Source organism: Nicotiana tomentosiformis, chromosome 2 (assembly GCF_000390325.3).
Source record: "Nicotiana tomentosiformis chromosome 2, ASM39032v3, whole genome shotgun sequence".
NCBI classification, from domain to species: domain Eukaryota; kingdom Viridiplantae; phylum Streptophyta; class Magnoliopsida; order Solanales; family Solanaceae; genus Nicotiana; species Nicotiana tomentosiformis.
In genome coordinates this window covers 992,158-1,010,217 of record NC_090813.1, presented here as the reverse complement: position 1 = coordinate 1,010,217, position 18,060 = coordinate 992,158, and the positions used below count along the sequence as shown (strand labels likewise).

Here is an 18,060-nt window from a genome sequence, read left to right as displayed (position 1 = left end):
CCCGAAGTAATGTAGCCTGTAGGGTTAATGGTCGAGTGAGTGTTTTGCTCGAACTTGAAATAAAAATAGCCCGTAGGCTTGATCGAGTGAATGATTTGAACTCGAAGTAATGTAGCCCGTAGGCTTGGTCGAATTGTATCTTAATTCTGATTGCGCAATAAATCTCGAAATAGAGGAATTTTCATTAGATATAAGATGCCGATAAAAAAGAGAGCTTTCTTCGCACGTTATTACACGCCTGGGTTCGGGCCAATCTATATGAGCATGGTTCGCTTCGACCATTTGGCTCTTTACAGTTTTTCCTATTGGGACCCTGTTGCTGTGAAATAACTTTCTTGCGGGACCTCGGATATTGTTATAAATGCTGCACGACCAATGGTTGCCTCATTAAAAACCTTGCCGAAAAACCCATTTGGGACAAAACCAGTCTAAGGGAAAAAGAGTGCAATGCGTGCTTTCTGGCGAGAGCTCCGTCCCTTGTTCGGACTTCTACAGGGGTCAGTTTCGAGATATAAACGAATATGGGAAGGTTGTACCTTAACAGTAGTACTATTTTAGATGTGATACATTCCAGCTGCTTGATAGCTGTTTGCCGTTTATAATGCCGATCCTGTATGACCCATTTCCGATGTCCTCGAGTACCTGATATGGTCCTTCCCAATTCGGTCCTAGCGTCCCTTCATTTGGATTTCGGGTATTGATGGTAATTTTTCTCAACACTAAGTCCCCAGGCTTGAAATGGCGGAGCTTGGTTCTTCGATTATAATATCTTTCGATTCGCTGCTTTTGGGCGGCCATTCGGACGAGAGCAGCTTCTCGTTTTTCGTCCGATAGTTCGAGGCTTGGATTCATAGCCTCGTTATTTGATTCTTCCATCGCAAATCAAAATCTAGCACTGGTTTCACCAACCTCAACTAGTATCAATGCTTCGGATCTATATACTAAAGAGAACGGGGTCACCCCCATACTAGATTTTGACGTTGTCCGATATGTCCGAAGGACTTCAGGCAGGATTTCTCTCCATCTCCCTTTAGCGTCGTTCAACCTCTTCTTTAAGTTTTGAATGACATTTTTGTTTGTTGATTTGGCCTGCACATTCCCACTGGGGTGGTATGGCGTCTACAGTATCCTTCTTATCTTGTGGTCTTCGAGGAATCTTGTTACTTTGCCGCCAACGAATTGTTTTCCATTATCACATACTATTTTGGCGGGTATCCCGAACCGGCATATGATATGATCCCAAATAAAGTCTATAACTTCTTTCTCTCTTATTTTCTCGAACGCCTGTGCTTCAACCCATTTAGAAAAATAGTCAGTCATAAACAAAATGAATTTGGCTTTACCTGGGGTCAATGGCAAAGGACCGACAATATCCATTACCCATTTCATGAATGGCCACGGGGATAGGACCAAGTGGAGTTGCTCTCCGGGCTGGTGGATCATCGGTGTGAACCTTTGACATTTGTCACATTTACGAACAAATTCCTACGTATCTTTTCCCATGTCGATCCAATAATACCCTTCTCTAATTATTTTTTGGACTAATGTGTCGGCTCCAGAGTGATTCCCGCAAGTACCCTCATGCACTTCCCGTAGGACGTAATCGACATCCCCTGGACCCAAGCATACCGCCAACAGTCCATCGAATGTTCTTCGGTACAGCGTTCCGTCCGAAGCCAAAGTGAATCGAGCAGCTTTGGTCCGTAGGGTTCTGGAATCTTTAGGGTCCGATGGGAGTTTTTCGCTTTTCAAATATTCAATATACTTGTTTCTCCAATCCCAGGTTAAGCTTGTAGAATTTACTTCGGCGTGACCTTCTTCGATTACCGATCTCGAAAGTTGAACAACATTCCCCAAGCCCGTATCATCTACCTCGACCGACGACCCCAAATTTGCAATCGCGTCGGCCTCATTATTCTGTTCCCGTGGTACATGCCATAAAGTCCATTGTTTGAAATGACGCAAAGTGATAAGCAGTTTATCTAAATACCTTTGCATTCTACCTTCCCGAACTTTGAAGGTTTTATTTACTTGACTCACCACCAGCAAAGAGTCGCAGTTGGCTTCAATGACTTCTGCTCCTAAGTTTCTAGCTAGATCGAGACCTGCAATCATGGCTTCATACTCGGCCTCGTTGTTAATCAACCTGATAGTTTTAATAGATTGCCTAATAATGCTACCCGTGGGTGGTTTCAAAACTATGCCCAGCCCGGACCCTTTTACGTTCGAAGCCCCGTCCGTAAAAAGGATCCATACCCCCGATGATGTACCTGATTTTAACAGTTCTTTTTCGACTTCGGGTACGAGGGTTGGTGTGAAATCAGCCACGAAGTCTGCTAAAACTTGAGACTTGATGGCCGTACGGGGTTGATATTCGATATCGTACCCACTGAGTTCGACGGCCCATTTGGCCAGTCGGCCTGATAACTCGGGTTTGTGCAAAATATTACGAAGCGGGTAAGTGGACAATACACATATGGGATGACATTGAAAGTACGACCTTAACTTCCTTGAGGCGCTTATCAGTGCAAGCGCCAACTTTTCTAGGAGCGAATATCTAGTTTCCGCCTCTACTAAGGTTCGACTCGTATAATAAATGGGGAATTGCGTACCTTGCTCTTCTCGAACTAGGACACCGCTCATGGCGACTTCCGATACTGCCAAGTACAAACAAAGTTTCTCGTCTGTTTTTGGAGTGTGAAGAAGTGGTACGCTTGATAGATATCGCTTTAGTTCTTCTAATGCTTGTTGGCAATCCGGGGTCCAAGAAAAATCGATCTTCTTTTTGAGTCGAGTGAAAAATTTATGACTTCGATCAGATGATCTTGAGATGAACCGGTTTAAGGAGGCGATCCAACCTGTTAGCCTTTGTACGGCCTTCACGCTGTCTACAACGATGATGTCTTCGATGGCCTTGATTTTATCATGGTTAATCTCTATTCCCTGATGTGACATCATGAAGCCGAGGAACTTGCCCGAACCGACCCCGAAAGCACATTTCTCGGGGTTGAGCTTCATTTTGTATTTCCTTAAATTCTCGAACGTTTCCTGCAAATGAATTAAATGGTCCTCTGCGCGCAGGAACTTGACTAACATATCATCAATATAAACTTCCATTGATTTTCCTATTTATTCTTCAAACAATTTTATTCAATAGGCGTTGGTAAGTAGCCCCTGCATTTTTTTAGCCCGAAGGGCATCACATTATAACAATACGTTCCATATTTGGTGACAAATGAGGTTTTTTCCTGGTCCTCCGGGTTCATCTGTATTTATACCCAGAATAGGCATCGAGAAAAGTGAGGATCTCGTGGCCGTCTGTGGCATCGATCATGCGATCGATATTGGGCAACAGAAAGGAATCTTTGGGGCATGCTTTGTTCAAATCCTTATAGTCCACGCACATTCTAAGTTTGTCCCCTTTTATAGGGACTACAACTACGTTGGCTAACCATTCGGGATATTTAACCTCCCGAATGGACCCTACTTTGAGAAGCTTGGTTACCTCGTCCTTTATGAATGCGTACTTTCTATCAGACTGGGGTCTTCTCTTTTGCTTCACTGGTCTGAACCTGGGGTCCAAACTTAGCTGATGCGTCATTAGGCCCGGCGGGATCCCTGTTATATCTAAATGGGACTAGGCAAAACAATCGATGTTATTGATAAGAAATTGAATGAGTTTCTTCCTGAGTTCAAGGCTCAACCCCGTTCCCAAGTATACCTTTCGCTCGGGCCGGCGCTCGATTAATATGACCTGCTCTAGCTCCTCGATCATCGATTTTGTGGCGTCGGAGTCATCGGGAATCACGAAAGATCGAGGGACCCTTTGATCTCCATCCTCTTCGATTTTCTGGTTGTCTGGCTGGGTTGAAGACGATGTCTGTGATTGCTATTTGGTGTCTCGTTCTCCTTTCGGGCCCGATCCTTTTATCGGCAAAAGTGAGGACACTGGTTTAGCTTCGTCGACGGCGAACATTTCTTTCGCGGCTGGTTGTTCTCCGTACACTGTTTTGACACCTCCCGACGTCGGAAATTTGAGGGCCTGGTATAGGGTCGAAGGCACAGCTCTCATGTTGTGGATCCATGGCCTTCCGAAAAGGGCGTTATATCTCATATCGCCTTCGATCACGTGAAACTTTGTTTCCTGGATGGTCCCGGCCACGTTTATTGGTAGGACTATCTCACCTTTGGTAGTTTTACATGCCATATTGAACCCGTTTAGGACCAGAGTTGCGGGTACGATCTGATCTTGTAGGCCGAGCTACTCCACTACCTTCAATCAGATGATGTTGGCCGAGCTACCTGGATTTATTAACACACGCTTAATTTTTGTTTTATTTACGAGTACGGATATTACCAGCGCGTCGTTGTGAAGTTGGATGACCCCTTCTGCATCTTCATCATCAAAGGACAAAGTCCCCATGGGTGCGTAATTTTGAGTCCGAGATTGCTTTTCCCTCACTATCGATGTTTTAGTACGTTTAAGCATTGGTCCCCGAGGGGTATCGATGTCGCCGATAATCATGTGGATGACGCGCTGTGGTTCTTCTTGCTCGTTTTGCTTGCTGAAATCCCTACTTCTAAAATGGCTCTTTGCCCTATCACTCAGAAACTCCTGAAGGTGCCCTTTGTTAAATAAGCGAGCTATTTCCTCTCTTAGTTGCTTGCAATCTTCCATTCTGTGGCCATGGGTACCATGATATTCGCACATTTGATTGGGATTCCTTCGGGCAGGATCGGTCTGCATTGGTCGAGGCCATTTAGTGTCTTCGATGCGTCCGATGGCCGACACGAGAGCGGATGCACCAACGCTGAAGTTATATTCTGATAATCGAGGTACTTCTATAGGCTCGGCATATTTATCGAAGCTGCTTTTACTCATAAGCCCCCGAGAATTTTGTCCTCGATCCATCCTTTGATTGTTCCGAACTGCGTTGCGTGCTGAATCGTTGTTCACCCGATCTGCGACGTATGGTCGATATCGGTCTCTGTTCAACCTTTGTTCTCTGTCGATATGCTTTTGATTAATAACTGTCTTGTTCTGATGAACGGGTCCGTACGAGGGCCCCGACTGATCATCCTCGACCCTAATTTTCGATTGATATCGGTTGTGCACATCTGCCCAAGTTACCGCTGGATACTCGATCAAATTTTGTTTCAGGCAATGTGATGCTATCGAGCTTAGCTCGTTCAACCCTTGGGTGAAGGCTTGTACGGCCCAGTCGTCTGTGACCGGGGGTAATTCCATGCGTTCCATTTAAAATCGAGATATGAATTCCCTCAGCATTTCTCCCTGCCTTTGCTTTACTTTTAAGAGGTCTGATTTCCTCGTTGCAACCTTTATGGCACCAACATGTGCCTTTACGAATGAATCTGCTAACATGGCAAAAGAATCGATGGAATTCGACGGTAAATTGTGGTATAAGATCACAGCTCCTTTCGAGAGGGTCTCCCCGAACCTTTTCAACAGCACGGATTCGATCTCACCGTCTTCCAAATCGTTGCCTTTTATGGCACATGTGTAAGAGGTGACATGTTCGTTAGGATCGGTCGTACCATTATATTTGGGAATTTCGGGCATACGGAATTTTTGGGGGATTGGCTTCGGTGCCGCACTCGACGGAAAAGGCTTTTGTATAAATTTTTTCGAATCAAGCCCCTTTATCATTGGTGGAGCCCCCAGGATTTGGTCGACCATGGCGTTGTACGTTTCCACCCTCTTGTTGTTGGCTTCGACTCGTTTTGTGAGTTCCTCGAGCAATTTAGTAATTCCGGGAGTAGTCCCCGATTCTTGCTCGTTAGATTTCACTATGGCAGGCTCTGTTCTGGAGGTGACTTCTCGAAGCGGATTGAAAACCGGCCTGCTTTGTGCGCGAGTTTGGCTCTGTAGCTGAGCTATCGCTACTTGTTGGGCTTGCAACATCTCGAAGATCATGCGTAAGCTGGCCCCGATTTTCCCTAGGTTTTGGGTGTCTTGGGCTACGGATCGAGTACCGCCCTGAATGCTTCTTTCCGGTTCGGAACGCTGGTTCGCTTCCAAAGTTATTTGTGAATTGACATCCAGTGGTATTTCGGCTCGAATTTCGGGTACTTCAATTCGAGCCTCGGGTGGTGCCAAGTTGTTGGTTTCATCTTGAAAGCCGGCTTCGTAATCGATCGGTGAAGCCATTCGATCGGTGGCTATTCGTAGCTGACCCTAAATTGAAGATGTTTTCGAAAATAAGTGCAAAGCACAATGGCGTGTTCTTTTTTAGATTTGTATCAAATGACCACTGTTATCCTCGGCCCCACGGTGGGCGCCAAACTATTTACCCGAAAAATGGGTAGAGTTGAATTAATACGCAGTTCCGAGGATATGTGGCATAACTTAATATAAAATGCAAGGATAAATAAAATGTGAATGTAGATTGGAGAGAATGCAATCTAGACAAGGCAATCAAGAACAGTGAACCTTAGGATTTGACAAATAGAATCAATCTAAGAAACTGGAAAAACCATTCTTTATTGTAGAGGAATATAATACTTTCATTACAATGTAAGTCTCAGAAAAAATTTGTCCTACAGAAATGATAACCACGCCCTTTTATAGTGGAGGGATTCGGCACCGAGCATAATAAAATAAACATTCAGTGGGAGACCCATGATAAGTCAGCTTTTCCATAGTTTCTGCCAAGATTCCCTCTAGTGGGATTGCAACGACTTTTGTCTACGAGCTCGATCTCGTTTAGAATCCTTGATTTTGGTTCGAGCTTGATTTCGGCTCGAACTTTTGATCTTGGTTCGAGCGCGATCACGGTTCGAGCCCTCGAATTGATTCCAGATCAATGTTGGTCGGTCTTTTGATTATCAGCATGATAGGTCTACCCTGCGTCATGGTTCGATTTTTGTTCGAGTTTGATTAGGATATCGATCTCGACACGGACCGGCCTCCCCGAGTTCGAGGTTAGTTCGTCCTCTCTTCGGGATCTTACTTCGATACATCACCCTTCAAACCATACCGAACATGCCAAGGCTGAAAGCTATTTCGACCGTATACAGAGATATAAATTGCACCAAGTCCATTCCCTTTGCCTATTCATTGGAAATCTTCTTACGTTTTTATTTTTATTTTTTCCTCTACTATTCAACACATTCTTTTCTATTTCCTTCAGCAATATTTCAGCAAGTACAAAAAGGGAAAAACAGAAAATTATTCGCCTTTTCAAATTACACCCTTCTTCGTACCATTCATATCTTCATTCTTAGGGCTCGTTTGGTACGAGAGATAAGGAATAATTAATTTTGGGACTAAATTTAAGAAAAGTTTATCTTATATTTAAATTTAAGAAGAGTTTATTCCATGTTTGGTTGGTAGAAAATTGCGGTATAATTAATCCCAAAATTAATTTTCTCGGGATTATAGTATTTTTTATCCCCATGAAAAAATGAAATATTCCAACCAAACGACCCCTTACTCCTCTAAATTCTTCTGCAAATTATCATCTTCTCCTCTTAAAGTTTGACATTACCAGAAAACACCTTTTCCTTGATTACTCCTCCTCCCATTTCAGTACATCCATCACTTTCCTTATAAATAGAGAGGACATGAACAAAGAGAAAACGAAAACAGTGGAGCGCCACCATACAGGCACATGCACCAGAGGAAATCAATAACGTACAAAATCATATACGAAGATGGAATTTCGAGTAATATTCATTCTATTAGAACCAAAAAGGTACTCATAAAACACATTCGTATCGCAGTGACGGGAAAAAGATAAACAAACCTAATTTGTTGACATTGTTTGAACCATTGTGAGAATAGAAGAAGACACATGCATATATAAAAACAGGGGAATAAGTTGATGAAATGAAGTAATGAAATTTAATGAGAAAAGAAACGTGGGTTTAGAGACATAGGGGGATTAATTGCGTAATGGAAGGGAGTGACTCTTGAGAGAGGGCGTGACTTTTGAGTTTTTTAATATATAAAATAAATAGGAAAAATAGGAGTAAAAATCAGATATTTAAGAAAAAAGAAAAATGTGTATTCTGTTTATAAGAGGTGCTACTCAGATTTCAATGTCCCTGTTTTATATAGATACTAATATATTTATCCGCGGTTGACGCGATTATAAAAGACATCAATGAATTTAGAAATAATCTTTTATATGTTCAATCACTATAGAAAAGATAAAATTTTGTATGTCTGCATGGTTCTCTCAACCTAATTTTATATTACATACATTTATATAGGTACTTGACTCATTAGATAGTGAAACCTTTTTAATTCTAAATTTTCTTCTATTTGAATAAAATAAACATGAAATGAAAAGAAAAGATCAAGAAAAATATAAAAAGTAAAGAAACTACAAACAGAATGATAAATAAAGCAAATCAAATAAATGCAAAAGGCAAGTTGTTGTATCAGTCCAGTATCGTTATGTATAAAGTATGTATCCCACCTCCATAAGACATAATTCTCTATAACCCCAGCCAAATATTTAATGAGATTATAATAATTAAAAGATCTGTTTAAAAATGCGTCGTTTCTTTCCTCCATACTCACCAGTTATGCATATTGAAATAGTGCTCCAGACAGTGGTCTACTATTTTTAATTTTGCCCTTACTCTTTTAGAGAGAAAGATGTTAAATTTCTATTTGGGTTACAAATTAAAAAGTCGGGTGCTTGAGATAATGTAACAGAAGAGGCGCTTTATCAGTTCGATAGGGTGCCTTTTATTTCTCCATTTGTATTATTTAGTAAGCACAATAACTTAGATTCAGCAACTATATTTTTCATTTAATTTATAATCAGAGAAAAGGCAACCAAAAAAAAAAGAGGAGAAAAAAAATAAATAGGTTTTCTTGCCAAAAAGAGGTACCAGGGTCAACACCATTTATCCCTCCTTTATATTAATTAATTAATATTAGTTTCAGGAGTAATAAATAATAAGAAAGCAAAAGAACATAATAGATACTTATGGATTTCGATCCCTTTGCCCATTTGCTGGTAACACACACTCTGAAATAATCTTGCGACCACATCCTCAGTTCAAGACATATATATTTTAATCATTGTCACGAAAACAAGAAATAGGTTTCTTTACAATTTTCTTTTAAAGAAGACAGACCCGTTTCCACGGTATATTCATTTATTGCTCTCAAAATAAATATGTACAAGATGAACCTTACGTAATTTATGCTTTCAAGAATGATAGAAGTAGTAGAAACAATTCCCCTGCAGTTGGTTAAGATCTGAACCGTATCACCCTCCTTTTGTCGGAGTGCTGGTAGTGTTACCATCTTTCTTTATACCTCAATGAATACACTGCACTTTAAAATGAGAAGTCAGAAATTTTAACCGATTAATTATAATAAGTTATTGACAACGGTTTCATCTCTTCGTAGACATTGCGTAAAAAAAAATTGACAGAAGTTACAACTTTTCATTACCCTATCTAATTGCATCATAAATAAATAATAACTGGCAAGATAAAAAAAAAATAATTGAGAGAAAAAGGCAAGCATCTCAGATTATACTCAATAAAATTTCACCAAACTATCCACGAAAAATAACACAAACTTATCATAAATCGAATTAATACGAAAGAAAGAGAATCAGAAAGCTAATAGATGAAAAATACGTACTTACTACTGTAATATTTTGTAACTATGCTGCTACTCTGTTCTTAACATCTCTTCAAGATAATGACTCTAAGTATTGTTAAATACAAATCAAAACGGAAAAAACATGAATACAAATACAATACACACACACGGAAAAAAATACAAATCAAAATCTTAAAGGAACATTCATGATTTTATTGCTAAACATGAATATTATCAAAACGAAAAATGAATGAAGAACTTGAGTAGATCGGAGAATTTAAGAAGTACACCAAGCAAAACAAATCGCCTAATAAAGCAAAGTATGGAGGTTGGAAACACAAGTCATGAATAAAAAAGAAGCAAAAGGAAAACGAAAAACTTTGAGAAAAATAAAGGGCTAAGCAGCTTAAAAGAATGTGGTTATATGTGCCAAAATTTAAAGGAAAGACAGTAAATGAGGCACAACTCTTCCGGTTGTACCGTTTCAGAGAGCTTCAAAAACGTAACTCCTTCGAGAGAGTTAAGAGGGTGTAATAAATGTGATACACCTCTTCAAATTTTACTGCTTCACAATTAATCGGAGAAAATAAAAAAAAAGGCCAAAAAAAAATAAAATAAATAATAATCCTCATCTTTGAGAAATGACATATCAACTCTACTTTCCCATGATTATATAGATATATAGATATAGATAGATTACTTCGACAAAACGAAGAAAAGTGAAAAGAATTTAAAAATTACTATTAGTTTTAACGTCAATAACAGATCACTTACCATCATTTATAGGTTATCAAATCAGAAAGCTAATTACAACAATATAATCTGTTTCATTCTGTCTCATATATGACACATTAATTAATTAGTGACTGAACAAGAAGCTCTAATCTCTCCTTCATCCACAGACTTAATTCCAAGACCAGCAAGTCTCACAAAAGACTGACTCCAACTCTGAAAAAAACTGTTCTGATCATCTGCAAAATCCATCACTCTTTTCCTTGTTCTACCATCACTAAACAAAACAGAATCAGATTGAAAAAGCCCCTTATGTGCTGACAAATCTTTGTAATACTGATTGTCAAAAAGTTGAGGGGTTTGAGGATCATTCTTGACAGTAATTGAGGGATTTGCTCCTGCTGGACACTGCTTTGTTAGCTCAGCTGCATATTCTCTGTCTAAAGATGTGTCAATGACACTGATATTGCCCTTTGAATCCACTTGAAAACGATCACTAAATGCATTGCAATGTGCTGATCCTATGGTGTGTGCTCCTACAATTTTGGCATACAACAATGTATCACATTCCCAACATCTCTCTCTCTCACACATATACATATGATCATAGTTTAACGGAAAAATGGTCAAATTTGATGACGTACGGCTCGACATTGAGCAACTTTGTTGTACGTTAAAATTTTAGTCTAATATTACCCTTGTCATTAGTGGAAATGTAGTGTTTATACCGTTGATTCTAATAGAGTGTAAGATTGACGGTAATTTTATATCATATTCAAAAGTTGAGGGTAAATTTGAATCTTTTTTCTTGGTGAAGAATTTGGCCACGCGGAGTTCACCGGTTTAACCCTAAAGGCAACAACAAATACAAGACAATTTGCTAAAGGGTATGAATGGACTAAAAATGCAATAAAGGGCAAAAGATAATATAACAAAAAACTTGAACTTTTTCCCTAGTTTAACTTATATACACACCCGGGGTACATAAATTTTTACACTATCAGGTTATCCAAAAAATATATACATACAACTTTCTATAATGAGCTTTACAATCTTAAAGATAAGACGACTTACCTGCTGCAACAGGTAAATGTGATACAATGTTGTAAAATTTTATTATTTTGTCACTATATACGAGTTAAACTCATGTAAACAGGATACCCTCTATAAGTATCAATTCTTTTTTTTCGTTTCATTTATAGAATAAAATAATTACAAGACTTAAATTTCGATTTTTTTAACAAATAAACCCCTACAAACTATTGATTCCCCTACATGTAGAATATATTAATGTAAGACTTAATAAGAAGCTCTCCTTAAATTCAGACATCCATATACGCGTCCATAGTAAATCCAGAACGAACTCTAGGTACACGTTCCTTTGGGGAAAAATAATGGAACTAAACTTTACGTCCACAAATGTATTAGGAGGCTCTATATCTTAATATAAGTTTTTTTTTTTAAAATTAAACTAAACAACATTTTTAAAAAAAAAGGGATACTTGTTATCCTTGTATCTCTTATGATATTAAGCAAATAATGAACAATAATTGTCTGGAACTACCTAAGGGATGCAAAGATAAATATTTAGTCGGGTGTGAAGAATAAATGGCTTTAAATTCTTGTGACCCTACTTGATAAACTACTATTAACTCATAAAGTTGTGGGATCCTAATATTGAAAACTTTGACCACGTATTATTACTAGTCTTCACAACTTCGAAATTATTGGCATCTTTTTAATTTGGTAGTATTATATAGGAAGCCGCCTCTTATTATTGCTCAAATTAACATATCTAATATTGCAATTTTTCTTTATATTTTTTTGTACATAGTAAAAAGTAAGGGAAGGAGGAGTTCGACAAACTTGCATGTACATAATGCGGAGGTTATCGATACTACTGCCAGGGACGGCCCAACAAGTTTTTAAGATGCAAAATTATTAATAATTATTTTATAATTAATTTTCCTAATAAGTCTTTCTCAATTGACAATATATTTAATATCTTTTGAAACATTGTTGATCTAAGGTAAGATTTTATCATCTTTTTATTTTAAAAAACTTCTTTTCGCTGAAGCAGCGGTAACGAGAGTTATTAATATTATTCTATAAGCAATATAAGTATTTAGAAAAGAATCAAATCATTTTAATTGATTTAGTATATTAATTAAATTATTATCTTCTAATTGTACTATTCTCCTTAACACTTTTGATTCAGAAAATAAATCTAAACCATCAATATCAGATTGATTATTATGCTTTAAGGAACATTCAAGCTTAAGGCAATATTTTTTTAAATTTTCATCATCTAGTGATCTTAGTTTTTTACCGCTAAATAAAAAATCAAAAATAATTTTATATGCTTCGAATTGTTCAAATCTATTTTGAAATGAAAATAGCCTTGTTTACGTGTATCAAAAGTAATTAACTCTAAAGGACTTTTCAAGAAATTTTGAGATTTCATTATCAACATTCTTATCAAATTGTTTCTTCCTATATACCACACATTTCTTACGAAATTCTAGTTCGATATTCATTTCAAATGCAATTTGCTTGGCAGAAATCTTAGCAGTTGCAAATCCTGTTTCTCTATATTTGTTAAAGAGAGAAATCAAACATTTTTACTTCACATAACTTTTTTTCAAACTTATATACATCATATTAGGTGTAACAAAAAATGGTGCAGTTGTTTTACCTGCTTTTGGGAATCGCCCCTGAATACTACGAGACTATTATAAACCAACTTGATATATAGTATAAACAGATGCCTCTCATGCTTAAAAGTTAATCATATTAAATGATTCTATGAAATAAAGGATTTAGAGAGAGAAGTATATATATGTACCTGATAAAATAACAAGGTCATCCAAAGACAATCCCTTTGCAGAAAATATATTAATCATTTGATCTATTGAGAAACTCGTGTCCACTATATTTGATCTCACGTTTGAAACCAAACTAAGTTTCCCATCTCTTCTCCCAGTTGGAATTTGAACATTTGGCCCTCCTGCCTGTTCAAGAACAATGTATATACGACGGATCTAAGATTTAAAGTTTATGGATATTTACAGCTACCTCAAATAATAATATACAATAATAATTAAGTTTAGAGTCAAATATTTATGAATATTTAGTATAATTTTTAATACATATACAAAATATGAACAAAAGCTACAGAGTTCACGTGAGCTCGTATCTTACATGCTAGCTCCGCCTCAATTTGCAATTTATAATGTTATTATGAAAACAACAATTACTACTATATTACTATGTAACATCAAGTACATCATTTATATGGATTTTTATAATTGTTCATGTTTTCTATTATATCTGTTTCTGTCCAATATGTAATAAAATTTTGTCCAACAATTGACAGAAAAAGTCATAATAGGTACAATTCCTTTGTGGGTATTCCCCCCCCCCCCCCCCCAAACAATTCGTGAGTTAATAATTATATATCCTTCTTTTATTTCTTGGGTCCTCAACTTCCTTTTCCATTTTACCTCAATGTAGAAGATAAAAGATTGCTTTATTTAGATATAAAAAGCATCATTTTACCATCTATATATCTATTCAACAATTTTGGTTACTCCATATCTCTCAAGAAATCAACTTTTATGGAGTCTAGGGTTGAAAAATGAGGTAAAATGAGCTAAGACCCAACATTTCCAAGCTCAACAAATGTAAAATAAACCGAAAAGGGAAAGAATAGAATGTAGAAAAATGTGCACATTGAAACTTACGAATTCAACAGCATCTCTAGCAGCCAATGCAATAATATCAGCACAAGAAACAGTTCCTGGGCAAAAGATTTCCAATACTCTTTTTGCAGATTCTATTACTGAAAATCCTCCAAGTGATTTGTTTGCTGGATCACTTCTCTCTGTTCCATTCCCTTCTAAAAGTATAGATGCATCACAACCCTGATGATATAAAAACAGGAATTAAATCTTCATTCAGTGGCGGAGTCAAAATTTTCGTTAAGAGGTGTCAAAATATATAAAAGTAAACATACCAGGAGATTAAGGGAAATCAATACATAGTAAATATACATATTTTTTTTTTTACCTACCTACACAGTATATTTTTCTCGCGAAGGGGTGTCATTTGACACCCCTCCTATAAGGTGGCTCCGCCACTGTCTTCATCACGTTTAATTTGGTTAATTCTGTTAGGCGTGCGAGCAATATTCCAAATTGAAAGTTGATGAGAATAGAAACTGCATATTTTAACTGTAGCGCTACACTTAATTAATGGTATAAAAGAAACTCACTCCCTCAACACAAGTTTAAATAGTTGGACGATTCATTGAATTACACTTCTATGAGTCAATAACCGACACTAATTTTTACTTTTTATAATTTAGCAAAATAAAACTCAATATTGCTGTATGCTAAACAATCTATCCAAAAATTGCTATTGCTTCTATAATATTACCATCTTTTTTCGTTTTCCAGTATGAGAAAAACACGATAGTACTAATACAAAAACTGATTTTTGAAATGAAGTGCAAAGGCGTAAAATGCATTTTATTATGGATAATTACCTGAAATTATAAGATCTTTTAGACTATATCGTTTAAAAAAAAAAAACAAGAGGATATAAGTAGGAAAGTTCCAATTTTTTGTAAAGTAATTATGCTGTTGACTCAATATAGTAGTAGCAAATTACAAAATTACCTCAACAAAGCAGTCATGGAAAAGGAGACGAAGAAGTTTTCCAGGGAGTGTTGGGTCCATAGAAGAAGCTGATCTCACTGTATTTTTAACCATGAATTCAGCTGTTGGGCAAGAAAGTGCATAGAACTCAAAGGAAAGGCTAGAATATGAATAAGCTGGAAATAGTGTTAAACAAAAGAAACCAAGAAAGAAAACTTTGTATATTTTGTATAAATATAGTGTTTGGCTCAAATATATATGTAGCTTCTCCATATATTATCGTTGTTGCAGAAAACTTTCTTTGTTCTCTGTTAACACAATGAAGGAATAAAAGAAAAAGAAGAAAAAGGAGTGGAGGTTGGACTGGTTTGAATAAAGATAGTAAAGATGGAGAAGGAAGAAGAATTATTTAAAGCTACATTTATTTGGTTTGGTCATGGCAGAATATCAATGATTTATTCATTTCTGACAAGGTAGAAAACAGATGAGTTCTAAATGCTAGTGAACGGTGTCCTTTTTTCATATTTTTTTTAACAATGCGGGTTCGAGATAATTACTTGTACGTGTCTTGACTATTCCAATATTGAATACCCGCTACTTCGTCTTGTATTGGATAACTCAGTCCTACAAGGTTAGATGGAAGAATCACCTAATGTTTTTCTACTAAATTAAACTCATATTCTTGATCTTTTTAGCTATGTCAGAAACTATTTATATCGGTAGTCAAAAAAATATATAAAATTTGTGTAATTTTTATGTATAACATACATAAATATATATATACAAAAATATATTTTTTTTTTAACTATTATTTTGAAAGCGACTATACAATATTATTTTCCCTAATTCTTCATACCCATCTCATTAACACTTAAATTCCACCTTGAGTATTTTCTTTTATGCTTTCTAAACTCTTTCCTTGCTTTTTTTTATTATTGAAAATTTACAACTTTTGGTGCTGGACCAATTTGTGCGCATAAAATTTTTCCTCGCATTTAGTAGCTACTATTATTGTCTCCATGCTTTTCAAAGTATAACTGTCGAGCCCTTTAAAAGTTCCCCATATTGTGACAAGTAATAACATAGTATTTCTTTATTACCTTTTGGCACATTTCTATCTTAACTTATGTTAGCAAACAGTTGAATAATTCTAAATTTTGATGTCTAATAAGTTGTGTTTCAACGTCAAACAAAACTGCCATTTCAAATAGATGGTATAGTTTGCTATATATAGCTTTAGCCCGTACTGACGATTGGTTTTATCTAAGGTGATTTATTTTGTAAATAAATCTTAATTAATCCTGAATTTTTATTTTCTCTTTTTTTTGGGGGGGGGTTTGGGGGGGGGGGGGTGGGAGTGTAACAGCTAGCACAACTTGTGCATGTGCAATTTTATTTCTCAATTGCAGGGAGAAATTAACCCATACCTACTGGTATATATACATGACCACTGCACACAAATCATTGATTAACTGCTATTCATATCCACATTATCTTTCTGCCAAAGTTTGGGATGATGACTTTAAGCGGCATTGAGCAGTAGTACTCTTGTCAGGGGCAGAGCAGCAGAGTTAGAGGAACGCAAAGGGTTCATGTGAAACTCTTTAGCCAGAGGGGTTAATCTTTATTTTCAAATCGCTGTTTTGTGAATTGGAATCTTAATATTGTGGTTCATATTTATATTTTTTTCAATTTGCTATTTTCAGTAGGGCCAAATATACCCCTCTTCTTTGATATATTGTTCACATTTATCCTCCGTTATATTATCGGGTCAAATCTACCATCGCCGTTAGCAAAGTTTTCAAATTTGCCCTCTAATCTAGCGGAAAGCCCCCAAATCCCAAATTCCTTTTATTTACTACAATATTTTCTCACAAATTACTTATCCCTGCGTGTGCTCTACCAGATAAGAAAATATCCTCGACAAGTTGATTTCTTATTCCACTTGATTATTTAGAGCAGGAATACTTAACAAACTCGCCACCTTCGGGCATGAGAACACTAGTAAATATTCCTTTGAAAGAATATTCTGAAGCAGGACATAATTTAAACAGATCATTTAATTTAGGATTTCTCAAACAATACTAAAGAATCATATGTCACAAATTTCATGCAGAAGTGCTTGCGCAAGCAAAATTTGCATCAAATGACATACTAAATCCAAATCCGAAAGGGAATGCATTTACATGGATAACTACGGCCTTGTTATGCCTCCATAAAAAATAGTAAATATTACTAACAACTTTATAAGCGAATGTATTTTGACCACCTGAAGAATCAAATAAATCTCTTTCAAATTATCTACGGTATTTCACTCATCCTCATTCCATTGGAGACATACCCATAAACTGTGAATTCTGCGTTTCATTTATGGTTTAAGCATAACCAAAGACAAGGGGAATAATTATGCTGTAACTCCACACTCCTATTTCTATAATATGGACCGTTTTTCTTCTCTGGTGGATCACACGAAGGAGATGACTGATTTGTGAGAAGAATTACAGTAAATAGAAGGGATTTGGGGCTTTTCGTTAGGTTAGAGGGCAAATTTGAAAACTTTGCTAACGTTGAGGGTAGATTTGACTCAATAGTATAACAAATGGTAAATATGAATAATATATCAAAATAGAGGGGTATATTTGGCCATTTTCCCTAAAAGAAACAGGTATTAAAAATAGCAAATTGAAAAAATATAAATATGAACTACAATATTAAGATTTCAATTCACAAAACAGCGATTTGAAAATAAAGATTAACCCCTCGGTCTATAAAAAATTATCATATACTTATGTTACGTTTATGCATGCAATTGCAAGGTACCATCAACCACATCTATAACAAAATTCCATTCATAACAATCAGAAAAGAAGGTATACACTAGTAATAGTTGTCATAAATATTGATCAATCTGCATTCCAAAGTCAAAATAGAGGCTAACAAAAGCAAGATCCAGGATATGCTTCCTATACCATCAAAAGTTTACTCCCTGTTGCATTTTATGTGACACTATTTGTCTATTAATTCAATATAAAAAGAATGACACATAATAAAAAGTTATTGTAGACACACAAATGCTAT

General features: G+C 36.5%; 1 protein-coding gene across 2 annotated transcripts; it reads right to left on the bottom strand.

The window, feature by feature from the left end:
- Positions 1–10,312: 10,312 nt before the first annotated feature.
- LOC104114031 (peroxidase 18) lies at positions 10,313–15,435 on the bottom strand. Of its 2 annotated transcripts, XM_018776930.3 has the most exons (5): positions 15,246–15,434; positions 15,004–15,203; positions 14,068–14,247; positions 13,170–13,335; positions 10,313–10,860 (listed from the first exon to the last, which is right to left on the bottom strand). In XM_018776930.3, exons 1-5 carry the CDS (start codon positions 15,253–15,255, stop codon positions 10,448–10,450), a joined length of 969 nt encoding a protein of 322 aa, XP_018632446.1. In that variant the 5' UTR covers positions 15,256–15,434; the 3' UTR covers positions 10,313–10,447. The 2 variants fall into 2 exon arrangements, with proteins under 2 accessions (XP_018632446.1, XP_009622668.1); XM_009624373.4 differs by having other exon boundaries at positions 15,004–15,435.
- Between the last annotated feature and the right edge of the window lie 2,625 nt (positions 15,436–18,060).

Coding starts and splice junctions, on each gene's coding strand:
- LOC104114031 (XM_009624373.4), bottom strand. CDS start 15,255: ATGGAGAAGCTACATATATATTTGAGCCAAACACTATATTTATACAAA. Junction 13,336..14,067: donor CTAGAGATGCTGTTGAATTC/GTAAGTTTCAAT, acceptor GTTCTTGAACAG/GCAGGAGGGCCAAATGTTCA. Junction 10,861..13,169: donor TGACCTTGTTATTTTATCAG/GTACATATATAT, acceptor CCAAAATTGTAG/GAGCACACACCATAGGATCA.